The sequence below is a fragment of the Pungitius pungitius genome, chromosome 16 (genome assembly GCF_949316345.1).
Source record: "Pungitius pungitius chromosome 16, fPunPun2.1, whole genome shotgun sequence".
Lineage (NCBI taxonomy): Eukaryota > Metazoa > Chordata > Actinopteri > Perciformes > Gasterosteidae > Pungitius > Pungitius pungitius.
In genome coordinates, this window is record NC_084915.1 from 13,480,153 (window position 1) to 13,501,087 (window position 20,935).

Below are 20,935 nucleotides of genomic sequence, written 5' to 3' on the forward strand. Positions count from 1 at the left end.
CGTTTCTAAATTCACAAGTGCACTCTGTGCATCTGCTGACGTTGGAGCCTTGGCTTCGGTGGGGGAGGACTCGAGCAAAGACGCGGCGGATACTGCAGGACTGCTGATACCGTTTCACTCTCGGGGAGGCGGCGATATCAGAAGCAGAATTATAACACAAAGTTGGGGGGGGGGGGGGGGGGGGGGGGAGGAAGGGAGAGGGGGGGGGGGGGGTTAAAAAATGATAAAGGAAAAGCGGTGAGCGGAGAATGAGACGGAGGCTTCAGTAGCTCCAGTAATCCCGGTCCAGGACGAGCGTAGGCAGCAGCAGTGACGTTAACACGGCTACTGCTGGGACACCTGCTCCGTGTCTGCTCCCCCTGGCCCCCGATTCAGTGTTAGAGTTCTTCTCCGAATACGCAGGGATGATGTCGAATTCCTCCCCTTCCTCCTCCTCCTCCTCCTCCTCCTCCTCCTCCCGCTCCTCTTCATCGTCGTCCTCCATCTGCAAAAGAAGAGGAGGAAAAGAGCGATTCTTCCAATTAACAGAAGTGGTGGCGCGTGGAGGCAAGGACGTCCAAATGAACGCATAAATACTCAAACAACCAGGAGAGCTTTTATGTTAAGAGTTTTAAAAAAAGCTGACCCACCGGCAAAAGAAACGTGTGCTGATTGAGCACTTTGATGACCAACTAAGTTTGTTTTGAATCATGTTTTCCAGGCGTTGATTTCGTCGTGTTCACCCTCAGCATTTGTGTGTATTTGTGCCAAATAAAAAGGATCAAGTGTTTATTAATGACCTTCAGGCCCCCAGTTAATAAAAGTGAGTGATGTTAATATCTCCAAACCAATCTGAGGTCTTACTTACATTTCCAATATACAGTAGTATCATGCAGTGAGCCTGATTTATCAAAGCACGTTTCATTGTGGCTCTAGAAATCCTACCGATGTCTACGGTCCGCCGCAATAAGAAACAAACTGACTACTTGTTGACCTGCAAAACATTACGTTATACCCACAATCCTACAAAACAGGCATTATGATCAGTAGTTTCAAAACCACTTCTAGGTAATGAGGTTGTGAGAACCACTTTTAGGGATGCCTTCTATATAAATTACTTACACTTCCGTGAAAATTAGATTATTGCAGAAAACAGCAGTTGCTCTTTAACTCTCACGCTGTTTTTTGGTTTAAAGGTGTGAATAGTGTAAATAGTGGGATAATGTAAAGTTTTAAGTTCATTATTTATATAACGGAGCACAGATTTTATTGGAGTGTTTCCTTTTTTCTTCAGGATCTGCACTTTGATGGATCAACGTCCCACTGCTGAAGGGTTTTATAGTCGACATTTTATTCTAATAACTGCTTTGAAAAGTAGCCCCGGCGCTGTGAGGCCTCCACTTGAACGCAGACAGGGAGGACGGCGTGGTGATGGACTGAAAACACACTGAGCATTTCTCTCTGATCTTGAAATCTTTTTTTATTGATTCAACACTTTGAGGAGAACACTTGTTGTTTCTACCTTCTGAGACTCTTCCAGCATAACAATTCCTCTTTCAGTAACTATTCTCAGGTCCTCACGTTTTACAGTATCAGGCAATTAACATAGTGTTTGTTTCTCAATTCAAATGAAATGCAATGAAATCACGTAGGAGAAAAGTCATGCATTATAATATTCATTCCCTTTTTTTTGCATAATCTCAACTTCAGTGTTCAGTGTTACACAAAAAGGCTGAAAATGCATCATCCTTTAGTAATGTGCATTTCTGGATGTGCAACACGCAGCCGGTGGCAGGGTGTCAGTGCTGAAAGGGGAGCGAGGCACAGGGAGAGCAGGGCGAAGGAAATGCGGATTGAGGAGGATTACAATGGTGAGAATATGGAGCAGACTGGGGGTGCATTCATGAATATTAACAGTAAGGACCGATACTACAAACACCTCCGGCTAGTCCGCAGCCACAACCAGAGGGTTGAGCGATGGAGGAGGGAGGAGGGAGGAAGGAGGAGGGAGGAGGGAGGAGGGAGGAGGGAGGAGGGAGGAGGGAGCCGCTGCGCCCGACAGACTGCTGCTGCTACTTATGTGTTACCACCTGATACTCAGTCAACTGTTTCGATTCGGGGCTCGTAGCGGAGCGCCCCGACGGCGGCATATGGTGAGACGGCAAGGAAGTAGAGGGGCGCTTACACTGTCGAATTCAGGCAGAGTGTTAACGCGAACCCGCTCCTGGTAGACGCGCGGGGAGGGCTGGGAAGCCGGCGCGGCGGGGGTGTTTTCCACGGGAGGAGGTGCCGGGATCCCCATGGAGCTGATGCCACTGCCTGAAACACAATCAGCAAGGGGCCCATCTTCAAGACGTTCGCAGCGCTTTTCCTCCTCCAAGCATCGGCGGCACGTTACAAGTGACTTTCAAAAAGCTTTCAGAGGCACCGAATCGGGTGTTGTTCTGCATGATCGGGCAAAGTACGTTTGAAATTATTGATTGGGAGATTACTTGTAAAGTGCGAAGCCACTCGAGGGTCATGTCCCTCGGGATGGTGGTTTTTAGGGGGGGGGGGGGGGGGGGGTTGGCCCCGCCCCCATTACTTTGGCTCAGAATGATTTATCTCGATAACTACTGGAAGGATTTCCATTCAATTTGGTTGGTTGGTGGATGGTTATACCTGTGGTAATGCTGATTTGATAAGGGGTCAGTTTGGAGGGGTTTACATCCTCTCCACTGAGATTCCTTTAGTCCTCCTTAAGACCTTTAGTCTCAACATACAAAATGCTTGGAAATCGCTTTCACATTTAGCAGCCAATTAAACACAACGAAGAATGTCACTTGACATTTTACCTTTTCATAGGTAAAAGGAAAACAATATGGTTCAATGCTTTGCGCTCTCAAGAGTCAATTATGACCGACCTCGTTTGAATTCTGCATTAATGCACATTAAATGATGCTCAATTTGAGCAGGATCTACATATTTATTTAGTTTATACTCAGAATAGAATCTAAAAGGTTTCTTGACACAGGAAGAACTGACAGTAATTATAGATGATTTCAGTTAGGAAATATTTGACTTCAAATTACTGGATTAAGTTGAAAGAATAATCAACTGTTCCTAAGTACTCAGATGGATTCTTTCAGTTAGAACGTTACTGAACTGACCAACATTCATGTGAGAATTATAATTTGGCATTATCTTTACCATATTTAAAAGACAATAATATTGCAGCTCATAATACATTTTTAGTGAGGATTTATGAGTTTCGCAAAAGATAATAATGTACTGTGAAAGATGTAAATGATATATTTTGGGACTTTTTTTCTGTCTTTTTGAATCCTTGTGAATTCATAGTGTCTTGTAGGGCAGGTTTCATGCAATAATAAAATAACAAAAAATATACATATTACTTTTAAATCCAATAGACCTCCTGAACTCAACTACACAGTATTTTTTGGTTCATTTCACTGCAGATTAAAAACAGCAAGATGAAACAAGAGGTGCAATTATCTTTGCTGTGGTTCAAAGGGAAATTAAATAATTCTAGCTTGAAACACACTCGACAATCGACATGGTCGCACGCAGTTTCTATCCTGCAAGCTGCACATATCATCTAGGAAACTCTTTCATTACTTCTTTGTTGTTGTTGGTTTTTTTGCACTACGAACACGCCGCCCCGCATGTGTGTTGTACTCATCATGCCGTAACCATGGCGACGTTCTACTCACGCAGGCATGTGTTGCTGCTGAACAGGTGCAGGATGCGCTGACAGCCGTGCCATTCGTTGCCGCTGCCGTCACACGTGCACCACTGAGACACGTCTGTGCTGCTGTTGCTCACGTAGTTGGGAGTCATGATGGTGCCTGGGTGAAGAAGGAGGACAAAAAGGAGACACTTTTCAAACTTTGAACGTATCCCTCCGGCGGAGGTTTTTCATTTTTAGGTAACATGCCGTCTAATAACAATATTAGTGCCCCGGGGGGGGGAGCGATGTCACAAAATAGTGAAAAACGGAATGAAATAATATAACCTGGATCATTTTGTGGAGATGCTGGAAATGCATGTTTTTTAAATACACAAAAATGAGGCCGACTGGATCAAAAGAGCAGCGGCTTTTACATTTGAACCTTTATAAACCCATGTAGAGTTCTTTTTCTGCAACAAAGGGAATATAATATAAGTAAAATTTCCCTGTTAGACAAAGTCTTTGGAAGCAGCTTTGGGTGAATATTTTTAAAAACTATTCCCTCTTTCAGCCTCTTCTACCCTTTGAAATGTGTTTTTTTTCCCTCTCACCTATGAGTCCAGCGTAGGCTTTCAGGCACATGGCTCTGCTGTCTCGCACACAGCCAGAAGCAGACAGAGGGGAGGGCTGGCAGTTGTGTTGGAAATCAGCAAACCTGGATCTGAAACACGCACACACACACACACATCCAACAATTTAAGCATTTTATTCTGGGAATCGGAGCCAAGCTGAAAAAAAAAACACACACACACAAACAACGAAATAGTGTACAAGTACAAGAAAACTAAACTGAGAAATAGTTCAATGGTAGTAGCAGTCGCGTACTTGGGTTGCCATGGTGTTATTATAGATTAATAACACAATAACCACTTCTCTTTGGAAACATGATGTCGCTAGAATCGTGCACAAAGCAGTTTACATCCAGGTCCGTCCAAATCGTCCTCACCTGGTCATTTATTCTATTGAGTTATGGCCAAAAGAAACACGTTCACAGGGGCAACACCGACCCGACTAAGGTCGCTTCAACGTCCCGCCCTGCCTCACCTACACAGCTCGTCTCTGGAGCAGTAGTTCTGCAGGCTGAGGCAGTTGGGCTTGCCCACTCTCTCCTCCCCTCTCCCGTTCTCCTCGTAGGAGCACGACGGGACGATGGTTTTCCTCCGGCGCTCGCCACACAGCGGGTCAGAGCAGGGGCAGAAGAGCAGGCCGAAGCTGTACTCCTCCGGCACGCGCTCCAGGAAGCGCCGCAGGGCCCTGTGGCACTTCTGCCGGTTGCACGCGCCGTCGGACGCCGTCGAGCGCTTGGTGCAGGCGACGACGTACTCCGAGCGCAGGGAGCCGCATTTCTCGTACAGGCCGCAGTCCTGCGCCGCCTTCAGACACTGGTTTTGGCCGCCCGCGGATAGAGAGGAAGCTGGAGGTCGTCGGAGAGGGGGGGGCAAAAAAAAGCAGTAAAAACGCGTCAGAGGACGCCAATCTCGACCCGCCCCCGCGATGTGGGTGTCACCAATTGTGCAATCAGAGCAGTACCTGACATGATGGAGGCCATCCGTGACATCTCAATAGTTCTCGCCAGGTTCAACTCCAGCTCTTCGTACGGAGAGACGTCGTACTCGTCGTACGCTGAAAACAGAAGTGGCCGCGTCAACGTGGGGTTTCTCTGGGCTGAGAATCCAAGCACGTAGCTGGCATACGGCGCTCGAACCCACCTGCAAATCTCACAGTCCAGTACACCCTGAGGCAGTGTTCCTCTCTGCGAGAGCCGCGCTGGCATTTGCAGACTTGGAGGGGGCGGTACTGCTGCAAGGAGCTCCGCGCCTCCAGGCACTCGGTGCGGGCGTCTCGGCCGAGGGGCGACACGGCCTCCTCGGCCGCGCAGTACTCCAGCAGCCGGTAGAGCGCCGTGCAGGACTGCTCCTGGACGCAGCTCTGCTCCGCCACCAGACAGTCCAAGGAGGCGGAGAGCGGCTCGCTCCCTGTTGAGGAGATGTTGACATGGCGTCAGTGGCGGCGCTCAACGTTTGCAGCAGTGTGCAGTCCAGCATCAGTCGGTGCGCTAAATGGGCTGTGATTAAGACAACAGGGCAAGGTGAGTGCACTCCATGGACCCATCGCTGCGCTGCAGCTTCCTGTATTATCCAAGGGAGAGGATTAAATTATAAAAGCACACAAGTGTAATAGAGTAGCAACGTGGGCGAAACCTCAATGTTTCTCATAAAAATAACAGGAGTCTCTTGGACATTTTAACACTAAAGGGTTACATTATGCTAGTAATTCTTTTATAATTGTTTCATCATTTTCTCATAGGGACTCCTAGTTAAATTCTCTTATGATATTTTTATTTCATATGCAGTCTTACAATTCACCTTTGCCTTTACATTAATGCAAAATGTGTCCCGACGGTAGCACTGATGAAGGTCAAATGGCAATCAAAGCTTTTAAAAATTCTCCAAATGCTCGCGTTGTGCTGCCAAGTCTTAGCATCCCCTTTTTTAACATGTGCCACACTGCTGCTGGATCTATGAGCTGAACAAATACAACCATACATTTTGGAAATTTTGTCTGGGGACTAATGTTAGTCCAGCCCTTTGTTGTCTGTATTTCCATAGAGGTCAAATATGATGACTCTGCAAATTGGCCTACTGACGTTTATAAAAATCATGTGTGTCAGGCGTGTTGATGCAAGAAAGAAAAATGGAACGTTGGGCTTTGAAAGGCTTTGAAATGAAACAAAGACTTGCCTTAAAATGTACCTGCATTGGCACTGGAGTACTTCCTGGCGTTACTTGGACATTTTACAAGTGACACATTTGGCTTCTTAAGAGCTTGTGCTGGATTTGTTGTCAAAAAGCACTGCTGGGGTCCAAACCTTCTGCCACCTCCCTTGGAACAAGCTTTTCACCAGTGTGAGACACAATCGCCATCACCGCCGCAAACTAAAGACACACCTCTTCAAGCTAAACCTTGACTAAAAACACTAACAAATTGTAGCACTTCAATTTGACTTATAAGGGCCCTTTTGTAAGTTGTAAATCGGCTAATTTAATGAAATTTAACTTAATGTTGTTTCTTGTTCTTCTGTATTATGGTTGAAATGCACTTATTGTAAGTCGCTTGTCAGCTAAATGACAAGTAATGTATTTCCCAGCAAACATGCTTATGCTTTCATTTTCCCTTTCAACAGAGACTCTCTCTGGATATCACATTGAGCCAGTGACTCAACTCAAATGTCCACTACGGGGACGTTTTTCTCCCCTTGAAGGAATTAATCAGCAGTATAAGTATTTAAAAGGAAGCATTAACTTATACAAGGGTCATTAAGAACAAATTGGTTGGATATAAACAAACACATGTCCGTTCAGCAGAAAAACAAACCTGTTAGTCCACAGTGATTAAGCATTTTTAGTGTTGTGATTGGTAATGTTCTCTCTAGAAAAAGTGAAAAAGGGTGAATAATGTCCTAACACTGACTGTTGGTGCATTAGAAACGCAACGCTGAAAGGCCACAGGAAGCTTGAGGGAGACGAGAAAAAAGCACAAAGCCTTTGTGAAAACTAATTTCTCAAATCTGACAAATTGCTGACAAATTGCACTGTGATTCTGAAAAAAAATAAGGAAAATCGTTTGAATTGGCAATTTGTTGTTCTTTCAGCTCTATCTGGCTGATGTCCAATATTGTGTTGTAAACTGCAAAAGAAAATGCAATATTCTAAAAATGAACAGAGGTGTCTTGTGACTTCTGCACCTGTTTCACGTGGTCGAACGCTTCGGGCACATTAACATACACATCACACACACGCACACGTTGGATTGGTCACACACGTTGATTAAACTCCTGCTGACTGGCGACACAAAGCGTGGCGGCAATCCAATTCCGCTGCGGCATGTCTCGCAATCTCAGACGCCGCATGAGGTCCGTGTCTCACTTTGGCACGGGACATATCGTGAACAGAGGCCACGCTTCGCCGAACGCTTCAGGAAACCTGCCAAGGCTCCTGCGGGGACTCCGGAGGGAGGGGTGGGTGGGTGGGGGGGGGGGGAGAAAAAGAGCGACCAACGCACGAGGCAATAAGTCATGTTCACAGACCCCCAAGGTATGCAACGCCCACCTATTCGTTATGAGACTTTGATAATTATAGTGGTGAATAATAACTTTTGCCATGTTCATAGCTGTATGTAACCGGTCTGGGTGGTAAAAGGCTTGTTCATTATTCCCTCTCCTACCATTGATGGAGACTCTTTTAGTACCCGAGAGCTTGTCTTTTGTGAGCCAAACACACCACCACCCAATCATAAAACCAGATCTTTATAGAGTGCAGAGCCGCTCTGTACGAGCGGACGGGTTGAAAATGTTTGAAGAACTTCAAGATGATTTAAACGTCGTGATGATTATCAAGCGGCAGAGAGATGAAACAACTTAATCAATCTTGAACAAAGTAAAAGTCTGGGTTAAGGGAATCCTTGGTTCCTCTGTGTTTAAGGAAAGCGGGAGAGAAGAGAAATGGATCAGTGCAATGCGTACGCCATACTCCGCCCTATTGATTCCTCACCGGGGAGATTAATAGAATCAGTGAGGCGAAGCTGATGAAGGCCGGCAAACCACACACAACGGCATTCAGGGGGGGTGAAATGATTGGACCAGATTTCGCTTCCATTCCTTTTGCAACACAGTTAGCGAAGGCCTCACTCTGCGTGACGGGAGACTAACGCGAGACGTGTTCACGGCAGACGGCGCGGGGGGGGGGGGAAGGAGGAAAGCGACAAAAACGGAGAGACGGTGTGAGACCGGAGGAACGTGCCCACGGGTTTCCGCCGCTTGTTACTTCTTGTGTTAATTCATCTTCCCTGTAGTCAAACCAGTGGGATTCCCGAGTCGACTGTGTAGAAGTGAACGAGCACGTCGATGTTCCACTCAAAAGAACGGCCATGGATTATGGCGGCAATCACCGTAACAAACAAACATCAATGAATCAAGGAAAGAAATTGAGCTTTAATGTACATCATGTTATCCTCATTGGTGTGAAAATCTCAGTCAGAGAGTCAGAACAATGATTATCCTGCCAAAATATTGATTTAAGCCACTGCATTCAGTAAATATATTTATATATATTTGAAGTTGGAGAGAGCAGATGGCAAATGAAGGAGGGGTCTTTGAAACATTTGCAACAGCGGGTAGTAGATGACGTCCAATTCTAAAAATAAACCTCCAAAATAAACCGAGATAGGGGATTGAACCCCCCCCCCCCCCCCTCCATCTCATTTGAAAATGTAAATGTCTATATTTCCCACAGTTTGATTAATAACTCTGAGCCATCTTGTGCCATTAGCGTTTCTCTGCACTGAGTCCGGGTGTTTTAGATATTTTGGATTCCTGGTTTAGATTGAATCCTAATGGGTGGTGGAACAAGCTGGTGGGGGCGGGCGGAAGGGGGTTCCTCGGGACAGACACAGCTGTGCACATTAAAGCTTGTGTGGGCCCTCGTCGGCAGTCAAGCCTGCCGAGCGATAGATTTGTCACTTTTCCACCAATCGGCTTGAACGTTAACCTTGAAATGGTTACACCGACCGTACGCTTAACAGTTTGTGCATCTTCCTTTTGTCATGGCAGAATTACGGGCACCACCCTGGGCCGCCTCGGCCGAGCTTTGTTTGATTTATCAGATTACATCCTCTTCAGACCTCTTCAGCATCCTATAGCACATTTTAAAATGAACAGAAAAACTGCGCGGCTGTTTATTGTGCAAAAAAGTTTCCAAACAAACAACTTCTCCAAGCAGATGAGCCTCTCGGATTTCATTATCCTCCGCGTCCGATTTTTTTTTTTCCCCAAACGATCGAGCCTCTCGCACTTCATGCGACTATTCCACATCTTTCCACTCGCGGCTCCCACCGCCTTCTCCTCATTTCAGGGGGGGGGGGGGGGGCGCCCTGATGGCAGCAATAACATGGCACGTTTAAGTGAAGCGCACACAGACTGTACAGGCTCACTCAATAACCAGGTCAAGCACAAAACAAGATTAAACTTCTGTACCAAGTCCATTTCAAGGAACAACTTCATGCCCCGTCTTCCCTTAGAGCTATAATTTCATTTAACAGTGCGACAGCGGCTGAGGAAGATGCAAAGCAGCCATACAGCCGACGGCTGGAGATGAGCTTCACACGCACTGATAGCGAAGTGGCATTAAAAAAAAAAAAGAAAACATTCTTTTTTTTTTGCTCCTCATTTTGCACAAGCTTTTGCTGATGCGGAGCAATCGGTCGGCTCTGTTGTGGTTCCACTGGTGTGACCCGTCCAGCAGGTCTCAGACGGGTCACCCTCGCCAGGGTCAAAGGGCACAGAGAACAGGGAAAAGTGAACCACTGGATGGGGCCTGTTTGATATTTTTTTGATCGGTGGTGTCTTGTCGATCGGGCCGACGGATCAATTCTCAATTGAAAAGTTAAAAGGTCATTTGCTTTTAGAAGGAAACTGTTGGAAACCCGCACAGACACGCTGAGGTCATGAGCAGCTCAGTCGGTTCAGTGGTTATTAATATAAAAAAGTTGTAAATGCACCTGGGTTACAAACCGTAAATCAACGCGCGGTAGTTGACACCTCTTTGTAGAAGCTGTCACCTGCCGTGAATGCTGGTTCGGATGTGTCCGGGGGGGAATCCATTTCTGCCTGACAGTGATCACGCGACGCGGTCACGGGGGGGGGGGGGGGGGGGGGGCGGCAGAGCGGGGAAAACCGACAGCCAGACCGCCGCGGAGCCACAGGAGAGGACGTGGGAGTGATGGGGACTCACAAAAAAACCCGTTTGTGCCATCTTTCCTGATTCACCGTGACCACTGGGCGGGTCCCTTCGGGGCTGTCTTCAATCGGGTTGCGGCTCTTCCACTTCTCAGAGGATTTTTTTGCTTCCATTGAAAGAGAGCTACGAAAGGCTCTTTGTGAGAGCGGACTGACAGCGGGTGGAGGTTTTGTGTGTGTGACCAGGTGCGTCCTGTCAGTGGTTCACTGAACATATCTATCCGTGTTTTTTTTCTGTTTCTGAAACATCAGGCCGTGCGTTTGGTTGGACATCACAGGCGCCTGCATGTTGACATTGCAGACAAAGCGCTCCCTCAAATAGACCGGGACTGAGCCGAATGTGTCCAGAGGGTAACCTGTGGCCCCTGTGAGCGGTGAGTGGGAGCAAATGAAGTCATTGCAAAATGCTCACTGATGAATGAAACGTCGTCGGCAGTGTCACTAAAGCGCGCTCAACAATGTCCTCGTTCACAACCACTTGAGCGACGATGAGCCGCGTTGGGTGCCCCGCCGCTGCACCTCAGCGCGGACCAAGGGAGAAGCGGAGAATGCAGGAAGGTGGGAGGGTGCAAAGGGAGGGACAGCAGGTGAGACGGGCGCCTCAGAGGAACACAGCTGTAAATACGGCTCAATTGGCAGCAATTACGCAGCCAATTTGGTCTCAATCGTGTCTTTTTGCAAATAGCGGCAGCAAACTAGCTGCTCTTCAGTCGGATTTTTCTCCACGCGATAGTCTTTCTCGTTTAACTGAAGGCAGAAGCACCTTGGGGGGGGGGAGCTGGAGTTCAGCCAAACTTTCATCATCATAATTAGAAGTAGCCTCAACAAAACGTTTGTGCTATTGTATTATCAGCAGCAGCAGGTCTTGAAATCTTAATATCATTCATTGCAGTTATTTTGTCTTTAAAAAGCCCGTTTCAAGATTACAATGGGCCTGTGAAACTTAAGTCCGCTTCGACTAAACGGGGGTAACCATGGTAACGCCAATGTTGCAAGCAGAAAAATGAATGATTTTGACTTTGCATGTTTGTTTCTCTCATATGCCGTCCTCGGTTCCCCCCTTGGTGATTAAATGAGGACAAGTGGCGTTTTAACGCAAAATGTTGACTCGACAAATAAACGTCCAGGCCACAAACACCCAGGATTTGCGCCGGTTATTCTTAGCTCTTAACCATCAAATTGTATCCTTTGTTCCTTTTGTGTTTTGCAACACTGTCTCCAGCTGCTTGTTACCAGCTGATTGGACATATGGCTTCATTTTGGACAAACAATAAATCACTGCATCTATCGTGCTGCTTCCTCGAGGAGGCAGAAAGTGGCTCCAATCTCCGTACTCAGTACTCAGTATTATTATAGCTTACAGCAGAGATATGGACAGGTCAATCAAATAGCAACAATTCACAAACAACACACAACAGGGTTTTTGTCATATAGCTTGAAAATGAAGGATGTTTTAGTGTCCTGACACCATCGGGTCCGAGCATCCCCACTACTGTGTTTTCTGTCCTGAATGAGCCGTCTCCAGTGTGTCCGCAGCGGGCAAAAGGCCTTGAGCTGCTGGATTGTGCAGCCACATCACGAAGGCAACATCCCTCCTCTGTACTCCAGGTAGAAGACTTGCATCAGCCAGGAGGCCTGTGTGAATATTTCAGGCCTTTTCTGCCTCTCGCTGCGTGTTGTGCGGTCCCACATTATTATGTGCCAGTTGGCCTGGGGAGTCTGAGGCCAGCAGGCTGCTGGGTTCTGTCGGTGGCGCCTGGTGTGTGCACGTGACGATCAAGAAGCAGCGCACATATAGAGCACATGACAAATGACACATGAGTCCCACAAATTGACTTTCATGGTTCTGAGAGTTTTGTAGAAATCTGGTGTCGCTCGTTCGGATGTGGAAGTTGTAAAACTTAATTTTAAATGTAGTAAAACTTCCAAAATGTGAAACGATTAGCTCATCAGAAAGTGTATTTTATGGGGGGTGGGGGGGTTAATACATATATCCACGGGGCTTGTGGCCAATTTAATCTTGCTGTCGTCCTAAATGAAACTTAATTACAGGCACGGAGTGCGAAAAGACACTGCCTCAGCAGAAAGACACAGAGAAAGAAAATGAGTCCATGGTACAGCGGGTAAGATAAAGGAACCCACGGCTTGAATAAACCTGTGTGCACGAGGGCGCTCAATCCGCCACGCAGTGTGTACGTCACGCACTCCAGACACCTCGAGCATGTGGATGTGAGCCCACATAAATCCTGTGCAACTTTACCCAGCTGGAATTTGAGCTCTAATAAAATATAAGACAACCGTGTTACGGCTCCATCGCCTCCACTAAACGACGTAGAAAAATAACAGCACTCAATCATCAGTTGCAGTCTGTCCTGGGATTCAAACAACGGTCTTCACAGGAGCAAAGGGTCAATGTCGGGTTCAATTCCTTTCAACAATAGCCTGCTTTCCATAGGATTTATCAGACAAAGGTATTGTAAGGCCCCATTGTTGGTCTGATGCCTCACTTCAACGTAACTAATGTGGAAGAAAAACACACAGATGATTGCAACAAGGCACGCAAACAATTAAAGGAGAGAATCATTTGAGTTTTAGGTGAAATGAGTCATACATAACGTGCAGAACGGCAGTTCATGAATTATAGAATCTGTTGTTTTTTCACACCTCCACCTTGTGTTTTCTTGGTATGAGTCATGAGGCAGACATGGGACTTTTTGTCCGGAGTTGGAAAACCTGTAATCTCAACAAGCAGGTGCAATTCTCCTCTTACATTTCGGATGTTCCAGTCTTGCAAAAAGAAAACGGTAGGCGCGTTAGCCCTGAGCTCTGAAACTCATTGTTTAGATTGCCGAAGGACAGACGTATTTCAAAGTTCAATATAGTGGCATATGAAATGGAGCACATTTCAGAGGGACTATTTATACGACACACACCTGAACAAAGACACGGCCATGTAGAAATAAAGCAGCGCAACAACTCGAATAAAGTCACAGGAGTTCTCCTGATTGCAACATTCTTTAATAATGTCAATTAAAACCAAATCAATGATGTTATTGGGTAATTTGGGACAGCATAAAGAAAAAGCATTTTACTTCTGCCTTGAAAAGGCTATGGTAAAGTTAGGTGTGCTAATACATTGCTTAGGACTAAAGTCACATGACATAACGTAGGTGACAGCACACAGGAGACATAAAATGCTTTTTCCTTAAGCTGTCCCAAGTGACCTGATGTCCCAATATACCTGAATTCACCCTACGTATGACTCTGATCTTAATGAAATACCTGTTTTTCTTGGTGTGATTCTCACCTGAGTGCCTGAGAGATTTGACATTCACAAGATAGCGTTCATCCTTTTACGATACTAATGTCTAATGAGCATGCACCTCCTCCACTGACATAACCAGGATTTGTATTGTACTCTGTAGTTAGAGGGGTTAGAGGTGTTTCATTTGGTATTTGTTACCAATGGATAAGGAAACGTGAACTATACACAACCACATTACAATTATGAGAAAAACAGATAAACATTGCTGGGGCATTGAAAAAAAAACCTTCTGATCCAAAATGACACAAATCAATATCACAGATTTTGCTCCACTGGGAGTTGTCTTATCTAGCCAGTCACAGTTGTTGACTTTAATGATTATAACTCATTTTGCAGGGGCTTGTTCGCGCGCGGCAGCAGAGGAATCTGTGTGAAACATCACCTTCTATCGCCCATTTCATCTCCACCAAAGACAAAGACTTAAAGGCGCAACACCTGAAACTGATCCATTTTAATGCTAACATGTAGTTATGAATTTTTTAAAAACCTTTGTCTGACAAACTTCTAATGCACAACGTGTAAAATGTCAACGATTTACAGATGTGGCAGCTCAAATGCTTTCACGTAAAGGTATTTCTATTCTAATCAATATTTGGGAAGATGAACGGCTCTTTTTTTTGAAGGAGTCCAAGGCAGAAATAACAGACTTGATCCCATGATGTCATCCAGATGTAAACATGTGAGGCTGCAATGTAACTGATTTCATTAATCTCTTAGTGCTTTGTTGAGGGGCTTCTCAAAAGTTCGAACCTGGAATAGTAAATCATGTCTGGCAATGCTTAAACACACAGTCTTTCTCTACTCTGTCCCATTGTTCTCTTTAAAGAATAAAACAATTTATTCTGTTATTTATTCTCTTTGTCTGATGCAAGGAGCTGCGAGTGAATGTTGACAAAAAGGATATTAGACCAATATACAGGTGTTACCCTTTTATGGTTTGTTTGGGCATAATTGTGGAGAATGTGAATAATAAGGAAACATTATTAGTAGTTCTGGGCAGGAGGCTTGGTAACAATATGTAGCATAATTCCTCCTAAATTCAACAACCTTGAAAATGGAACTAACACGTGCGTCTTCTGGACACTGGAATACAAGACGAAGGGAGTCCACACTATGCATTTAACGGACACAATAAAAAAAAGGAGCCTCGTAGATTCTACACCCAACAGGAACCCAGCTGGTAGAAATGAGAGACGCGCCGCTTACCACAAGAGAAAGCACTGAGCAGAAGTCCGATGATCATCATCCTGTCCGGTGACATTGGAGAGTTGAGGACTAGAGAAACTCGCTACCTTCTCGCTGCAGCTCAGTGACCCGTCTCCTGCCACATTCAGCCTCCTCCTCCTCCTCCACCTCCTCCTCCTTCTCTGGTGCTGCTGCTGCGCCCGCGCGGACCGCGTCGGATCGGACGGACCGCTGCACAAAGTTGGCCAAACTGAACCGTGCGCGCAAACTGGAGCGACTCAACTTCTTTTCGAGATTTTTGCCGTCCCATTTATTTTTTTCCAAATCCCAATAGTCGATCTCTGCATGACGCAGAATTCCCCCCAAAAACGTACGTCCAAAAAGTTTATCTGCGTCTAATCAGCAGTCAGGTCCAGTCCGACGAGTTGTGTGTCGCATTTGGAAATGCGCGTGGCTGCATCGCAGCTCCACAGTTGTCCAGTCCGGGCGGAGATCAGTGCGCTTGGACTGCATGGCGCATCTCTGCTGAAGGCGCATTGTGATTGGTCCCTCTCAAGGACTATTTAAGCCCACGGGGGTGTGAGAATGTGTCCTGGGGGGAGAACAGCTGGGCTGTTTCAGCCATTACTTCACCCCGCACAACACGAGGTGTGTGTACTATAAACTGCATTGAAAAGCTTTTTGTCCGGGGGGTTTAGATATGTGTAGCATAGCCAGAGACTTATCACTCACTACGCAGCATAATTAACATTATAACATTTTCTTTTAATGGTTTGAAAAGCTGCGTTTTTTTAAAAGCAGATCTCCATTGAATGATGGGCTGATGGAATGGACCATCACACTGAACTTATAATATTATGATATCTACTAATATATGTGTTACCCAAACAGCTACATTTAGAGATGAAGAAGAAAATGAAAATCACTAACTCTTGATATTCAAGTGTTGGCTTGTTGTTTTTTCTTCCCCACAAGCGCCTTCAGAAGTGAGCTTCCATGTAAAAGGAAATCTGTTTCACCCTCTTCTGTGAGACAAGTCTGCAGACCGGGAGGCTTTTCCTCTCATATCAGCTTAAAGCAGGACTGGGACTGTGAAGTCTTCACTTGTTCAATGCAGCCGACCTGTGGGTGCGAGGTGTCGGTCCACAGGGGATGACACGCATGTGAGAAACACTGAAAGCTGGGGAACTCTTTAAGAGTGAGGTATCCCTTCTATTTTGTTTACCCAAACAAACCGGATTGTGGCTTCCATCCTCATTATTGATCTTTTCCCAGGGTGTAAATTAAATACATGTGTGGGTTTTATCATATGAGCCAGCGCCTTCTGAAGGTTTTGTAGCCGATCGATACAGAATTCTATCGCCATCGGGAGGGCTGAGCCTGCAGCTACCAGCGAATGATTCTATTAAATCACGTTAATTGAAACCAGTTATTTTAAAATAATAGTCACTCAACATTTCTTTTTCAAGATTTTTGTCGGAATCATTTATTTAGAGTCACCCAATTCACACTAAAGAATAATGCGAAACAAAGGCATTGCACAAAGGGTGCATGGTGCTGACCTGGTGTCCTCACTGATTCATTTTTACTCCCCGTTCAACGACGCTGAAGTGGCAATTTAATACACGAGTGTGTTTTGACTGACATCAAAATGCACATACAAAGAAACACTGACAACAACGCCAGTCGTGTAAAAATGCATTTTCATCAACAGTAACCATGGCAGCACCAGAGAACCTTTCTCTAAACCTGGACTAAATAGTCTGCTTTTAGTAAAACAAACAACTGCAGGAGGATTCACTTCATCATCTTTCTCAGTCGGCTCATTAAATGAATAGTTTTTTGTAAGGTTGTTTCGTCCTTCTGAATGCGGTGGATCCATGGAGGAATGTTCATCATCTAAATAAAGAGAAAGATATTAAGTCTCTTGCTGCCCTCTACTGGACAACCTTGGTCATACCTAAACCGGATGAAGAGACTATACATCGGATATCTAGCAATTATGAAGCACTTGTCGCTATCTATGATAAACATTAATACAACTTGTTGGTTGTTGTCAAACAACAACACCACAACATTTAAGTTTTCAACAGGTGAACTTGTGGGGGCGATAGTGCAGGTTGCGCACCATAAACTACGAAATAAGAAAGGTGCCGACACGTGACAGAATGTTGCTCAAGAAGATGAAAATGAAATCAAACGTCGAAAAACATACAGATTAATGCAAAAAGTACGAAATAGAAGTGTTTGCATTTGATGTCCAGAAGCCAGTTCACCTCACACATGTAGAAAGTGAAGGTTCGCCTGCGACACTAACTTAATTAATAGACGAGGTTAAATTCATTTTAATTAAGAGGAATGATCCTCACTGGAGTAACCGTACACTATTATTGATTGTGTCTCACTGTAAGCGGAAATATATTTAATATTATTTAATGTGTAATGTTCTCAACTATGACCTAAACGCCTCTGGGAAGTCCTTGAAAACCTTGTGACTTTGCCTTAGTATGAAGAGCACATACATGTGACACCTGAGCAGTGTCTTCATTGGTCTGTGGGCGTGACTATGAGCAGGAAGCCGAAAGGGAACAAGGTCCGTGCAGTAACTTATCAGGGTTTATGTCTAAATTTAGCTTCTTCAACTGTATTTGGTGATACTAGCATGTACTCGCCAGTGCGTAACAGAACACGCATGATGACGACATCACGACATCTGCACTCTCATTGGCGGAGCGCGGCGTGACGTTGAGGGGATCGGCCTACAGCACAAATCTCGAGTTCTCGCGTTGTATCGCGATCTATTGTATTATATAAATCTGCGACGCGTCTTAACAATCGGCCATTTCGTCGGTGCAGGCCATCATTTGTAGAGGGCAGTGGGGTATCTCGTTTACTGGTTATCTGAAAGGCACACCAAGAACATCGAAACATGAATGAGACAGCTGTATCATTCGCCAAGGACTTCTTGGCTGGTGGCATCTCCGCTGCCATCTCCAAAACAGCCGTTGCTCCAATCGAGAGAGTGAAGCTTCTCCTTCAGGTAAAGACCGTCTTCCGTTAAGACTCCCTAACGTTAGCCGGCTAGCTTGTGTGTGCTCCTGCTAACTGCCATTGGTCTAAAAGTTGAGCACGTATCACTGCCGGTTGCCGCCACGTATCCACGGGTTCAGAGTTTATCGTGGCTGACCAAAATGTGATTATAAAGAATGAATGAAACTCTAGAGCGACGCGTTAAAGGATTTAAGGTCACCATCAGACGGGAAATGACCTACACGAGCCTGGCTGCTAACGTTAGCTTCCTACGTTAACCTTAGCCGGCGTAACGGTAGCTAACAAAGGACAAACTCGCGTACTGGTGTTGGGACAATATGTACCATTAGCCGGCAACACACCAAATACGTTTACACTCCTACTACTTAATAGCCTAGTAAAAGAAACCAACATTACGATTGTATTCGCGCCTTAATCGCGTTTGACACGTTTCCGGTTACTTAAGTAGCTTTCAATGTTAGCTAGCGTTAAGCGAGATGGCTTCACCAAGGCCCAGCCGGCAGTGATTCACGCCCGGCTCGACAACTTTTGGGGTTTTCTGTTAAAACTTGTACCACGACATTTGTTGTATTGCGATGATCAGTGAACATCTTACTAAATCCTTATAAATCATCGAACATTTTTTAAATCCGAAATTAAAAAATGTTTGAATACTTTATAGCTGCCGCAATCATTGGGCTTATCTCAACATTGTCGGATTGCACTTTCATTCATTCAGACCAGGCAGCAGCTTTTTTCTTTCTAATTTAACAAGCACCAAGGTCACAACAAGGAGACCTTGTGATTGACTCATGTTGCACAGTTGATTAGCTTATCCGGCTAACTGTTTAACTTTTCATTATTCCAGGTCCAGCATGCCAGTAAGCAGATCACCGCGGACATGCAGTACAAGGGTATCATGGACTGCGTTGTCCGTATCCCCAAGGAGCAAGGGTTCCTTTCCTTCTGGAGAGGTAACCTTGCCAATGTCATCAGATATTTCCCCACCCAGGCCCTCAACTTCGCCTTCAAGGATAAGTACAAGAAGGTCTTCCTTGATGGCGTCGACAAGCGCACCCAGTTCTGGAGGTACTTCGCCGGTAACCTGGCCTCAGGTGGCGCCGCCGGAGCCACGTCTCTCTGCTTCGTGTACCCACTCGACTTCGCCCGTACCCGTCTGGCTGCAGATGTGGGAAAGGCTGGAGCCGGAAGAGAGTTCAACGGCCTGGGAGACTGCTTGGGCAAGATCTTCAAGTCTGATGGCCTGAAAGGGCTGTACCAGGGCTTCAATGTGTCTGTGCAGGGTATCATCATCTACAGGGCTGCATACTTTGGAATCTACGACACAGCTAAAGGTACATTGAATTTACAGGTGGCAAATGCTGGCTCAATCCGCCTCAGACGTGTCTCCTAATTTCCCCCTTCTTTATGTACAGGTATGCTTCCAGACTCAAAGAACGCCAGCATATTGGTGAGCTGGATGATTGCACAGAGTGTGACAGCCGTTGCTGGTCTGACCTCTTATCCCTTCGACACTGTGCGTAGACGTATGATGATGCAGTCTGGTCGCAAAGGAGGTGAGTTAATAAAAATGTTAAGTGGTACTGCAGTTGTATTTGACTCAATGCAGCGGGGACAAGCATATTCTTTGATGTGCCTCTATACCGCAGGTTCGCTGTATTTAATTTGCGCTCCTTTTTTCCTCAGCCGACATCATGTACACAGGCACCATTGACTGCTGGCGTAAGATCGCACGTGATGAGGGTGGCAAGGCTTTCTTCAAGGGAGCCTGGTCCAACGTGCTCCGAGGCATGGGCGGCGCCTTTGTGCTTGTGTTGTACGATGAGCTGAAGAAAGTCATGTAATTTGTCATATTGTCACACCACTGTCCAATTTGGCTAAATGTAATAACTCTCCATTTCTATGGACTCTGCATTCTGCCTTATTTATGGGAACAAATTATAGTGTCTCACCCTTAGTTTGGGGCGATGGCTGTACTTTGTGAATCTTTATGATTTTAAACGTTCCACATCCTCCTCCTACCAATGTCATTCCTGTTAAAGAAATCTGATACCTCCTCCTGTCATTCACTAGGTTTGTATGGACCCACATTGAATAAATGTATTCTGGGGAACAAACTAAACAATTGAAGTCTTGTCTCCTCCACTCTCCACTGCATGAGATGAGCACTCGCTAGATAATGAAATGCGCCAAGTGGATTACACCAAATGGCTATATTTACTCCGCTTATCTCTTCCTGAGCCTTTCTGTTTTCGCCATGGTCACTACTGGGATTGTGGAGTAGAACACCTGACGCTAAAGTCCTTTTGATAAACGCTCAATGGCTCCTGACATTGAGCGACATATATGGTAAAGTTATGGCCTTTTGGCTGTATTCCCTATGAAATCTAACTAGTCAGTGAGCTGTTGAGGGAAAAATTCTCAACTGGAAGGAAGCGTGGCCATTTTATAGTTCTCGTACTGTTAATGATCAGTTTTGTGTAACTTAAAAATTAAAATGGTCAACGGTGATTTGGGGAATTTGAATTCCACTTTGACCGGCGTACTGTTGGCTCAAATATGGTTCCACAATACCTGACTGTTTATTGGCTGTTAAGATTTGGAAGATTTACACCTTCCACCGCCGCCATTAGTAACATGCCGGTTAATCTTAAAACACCACCGATGGCGACCTTAATGTCTTTGAAGCCTCATTTCAGACTAGTGTAGAAAGAGTCCACAAGTCGCTCCACCTGGCCTGAGATATCGCATCCTGGCGGCAGGGGGCGCGAGTTGCAAACCAGTGTGACTCTCGCGGGTTCCCGTCCCCTGTGCACGTGACCGTTTCTCAATGACGTGGCTTGATCGCTCTCGTTACCGGGTTATTGTGACA

The 20,935-nt window shown here is 45.6% G+C and overlaps 2 protein-coding genes across 2 annotated transcripts; one reads left to right on the plus strand and one right to left on the minus strand.

Moving 5' to 3' along the window:
• Positions 1 to 200: 200 nt before the first annotated feature.
• Positions 201 to 16,075, minus strand: gfra3 (GDNF family receptor alpha 3). Its single transcript, XM_037468211.2, has 8 exons — positions 15,034 to 16,075; positions 5,419 to 5,685; positions 5,240 to 5,332; positions 4,754 to 5,123; positions 4,261 to 4,370; positions 3,693 to 3,827; positions 2,165 to 2,298; positions 201 to 484 (listed from the first exon to the last, which is right to left on the minus strand). Exons 1-8 carry the CDS (start codon positions 15,086 to 15,088, stop codon positions 263 to 265), a joined length of 1,386 nt encoding a protein of 461 aa, XP_037324108.2. The 5' UTR covers positions 15,089 to 16,075; the 3' UTR covers positions 201 to 262.
• A 1,760-nt stretch (positions 16,076 to 17,835) lies between these two features.
• si:dkey-251i10.1 (uncharacterized protein LOC100038774 homolog) lies at positions 17,836 to 20,188 on the plus strand. Its single transcript, XM_037467021.2, has 4 exons — positions 17,836 to 18,052; positions 18,911 to 19,397; positions 19,479 to 19,619; positions 19,750 to 20,188. Exons 1-4 carry the CDS (start codon positions 17,942 to 17,944, stop codon positions 19,905 to 19,907), a joined length of 897 nt encoding a protein of 298 aa, XP_037322918.1. The 5' UTR covers positions 17,836 to 17,941; the 3' UTR covers positions 19,908 to 20,188.
• The last annotated feature ends 747 nt before the right edge of the window (positions 20,189 to 20,935 follow it).

What these genes read in the sequence shown, in the direction of transcription:
- gfra3 (XM_037468211.2), bottom strand. Translation starts at nt 15,088, where the DNA reads ATGTCACCGGACAGGATGATGATCATCGGACTTCTGCTCAGTGCTTTC. An exon ending in TCCAGAGACGAGCTGTGTAG is followed by an intron (nt 4,371 to 4,753) that starts GTGAGGCAGGGC and finishes TGCGTGTTTCAG; the next exon opens with ATCCAGGTTTGCTGATTTCC. An exon ending in AGCCTACGCTGGACTCATAG is followed by an intron (nt 3,828 to 4,260) that starts GTGAGAGGGAAA and finishes TTCTTCACCCAG; the next exon opens with GCACCATCATGACTCCCAAC.
- si:dkey-251i10.1 (XM_037467021.2), top strand. Translation starts at nt 17,942, where the DNA reads ATGAATGAGACAGCTGTATCATTCGCCAAGGACTTCTTGGCTGGTGGC. An exon ending in GAGTGAAGCTTCTCCTTCAG is followed by an intron (nt 18,053 to 18,910) that starts GTAAAGACCGTC and finishes TCATTATTCCAG; the next exon opens with GTCCAGCATGCCAGTAAGCA. An exon ending in GCAGTCTGGTCGCAAAGGAG is followed by an intron (nt 19,620 to 19,749) that starts GTGAGTTAATAA and finishes TTTTTTCCTCAG; the next exon opens with CCGACATCATGTACACAGGC.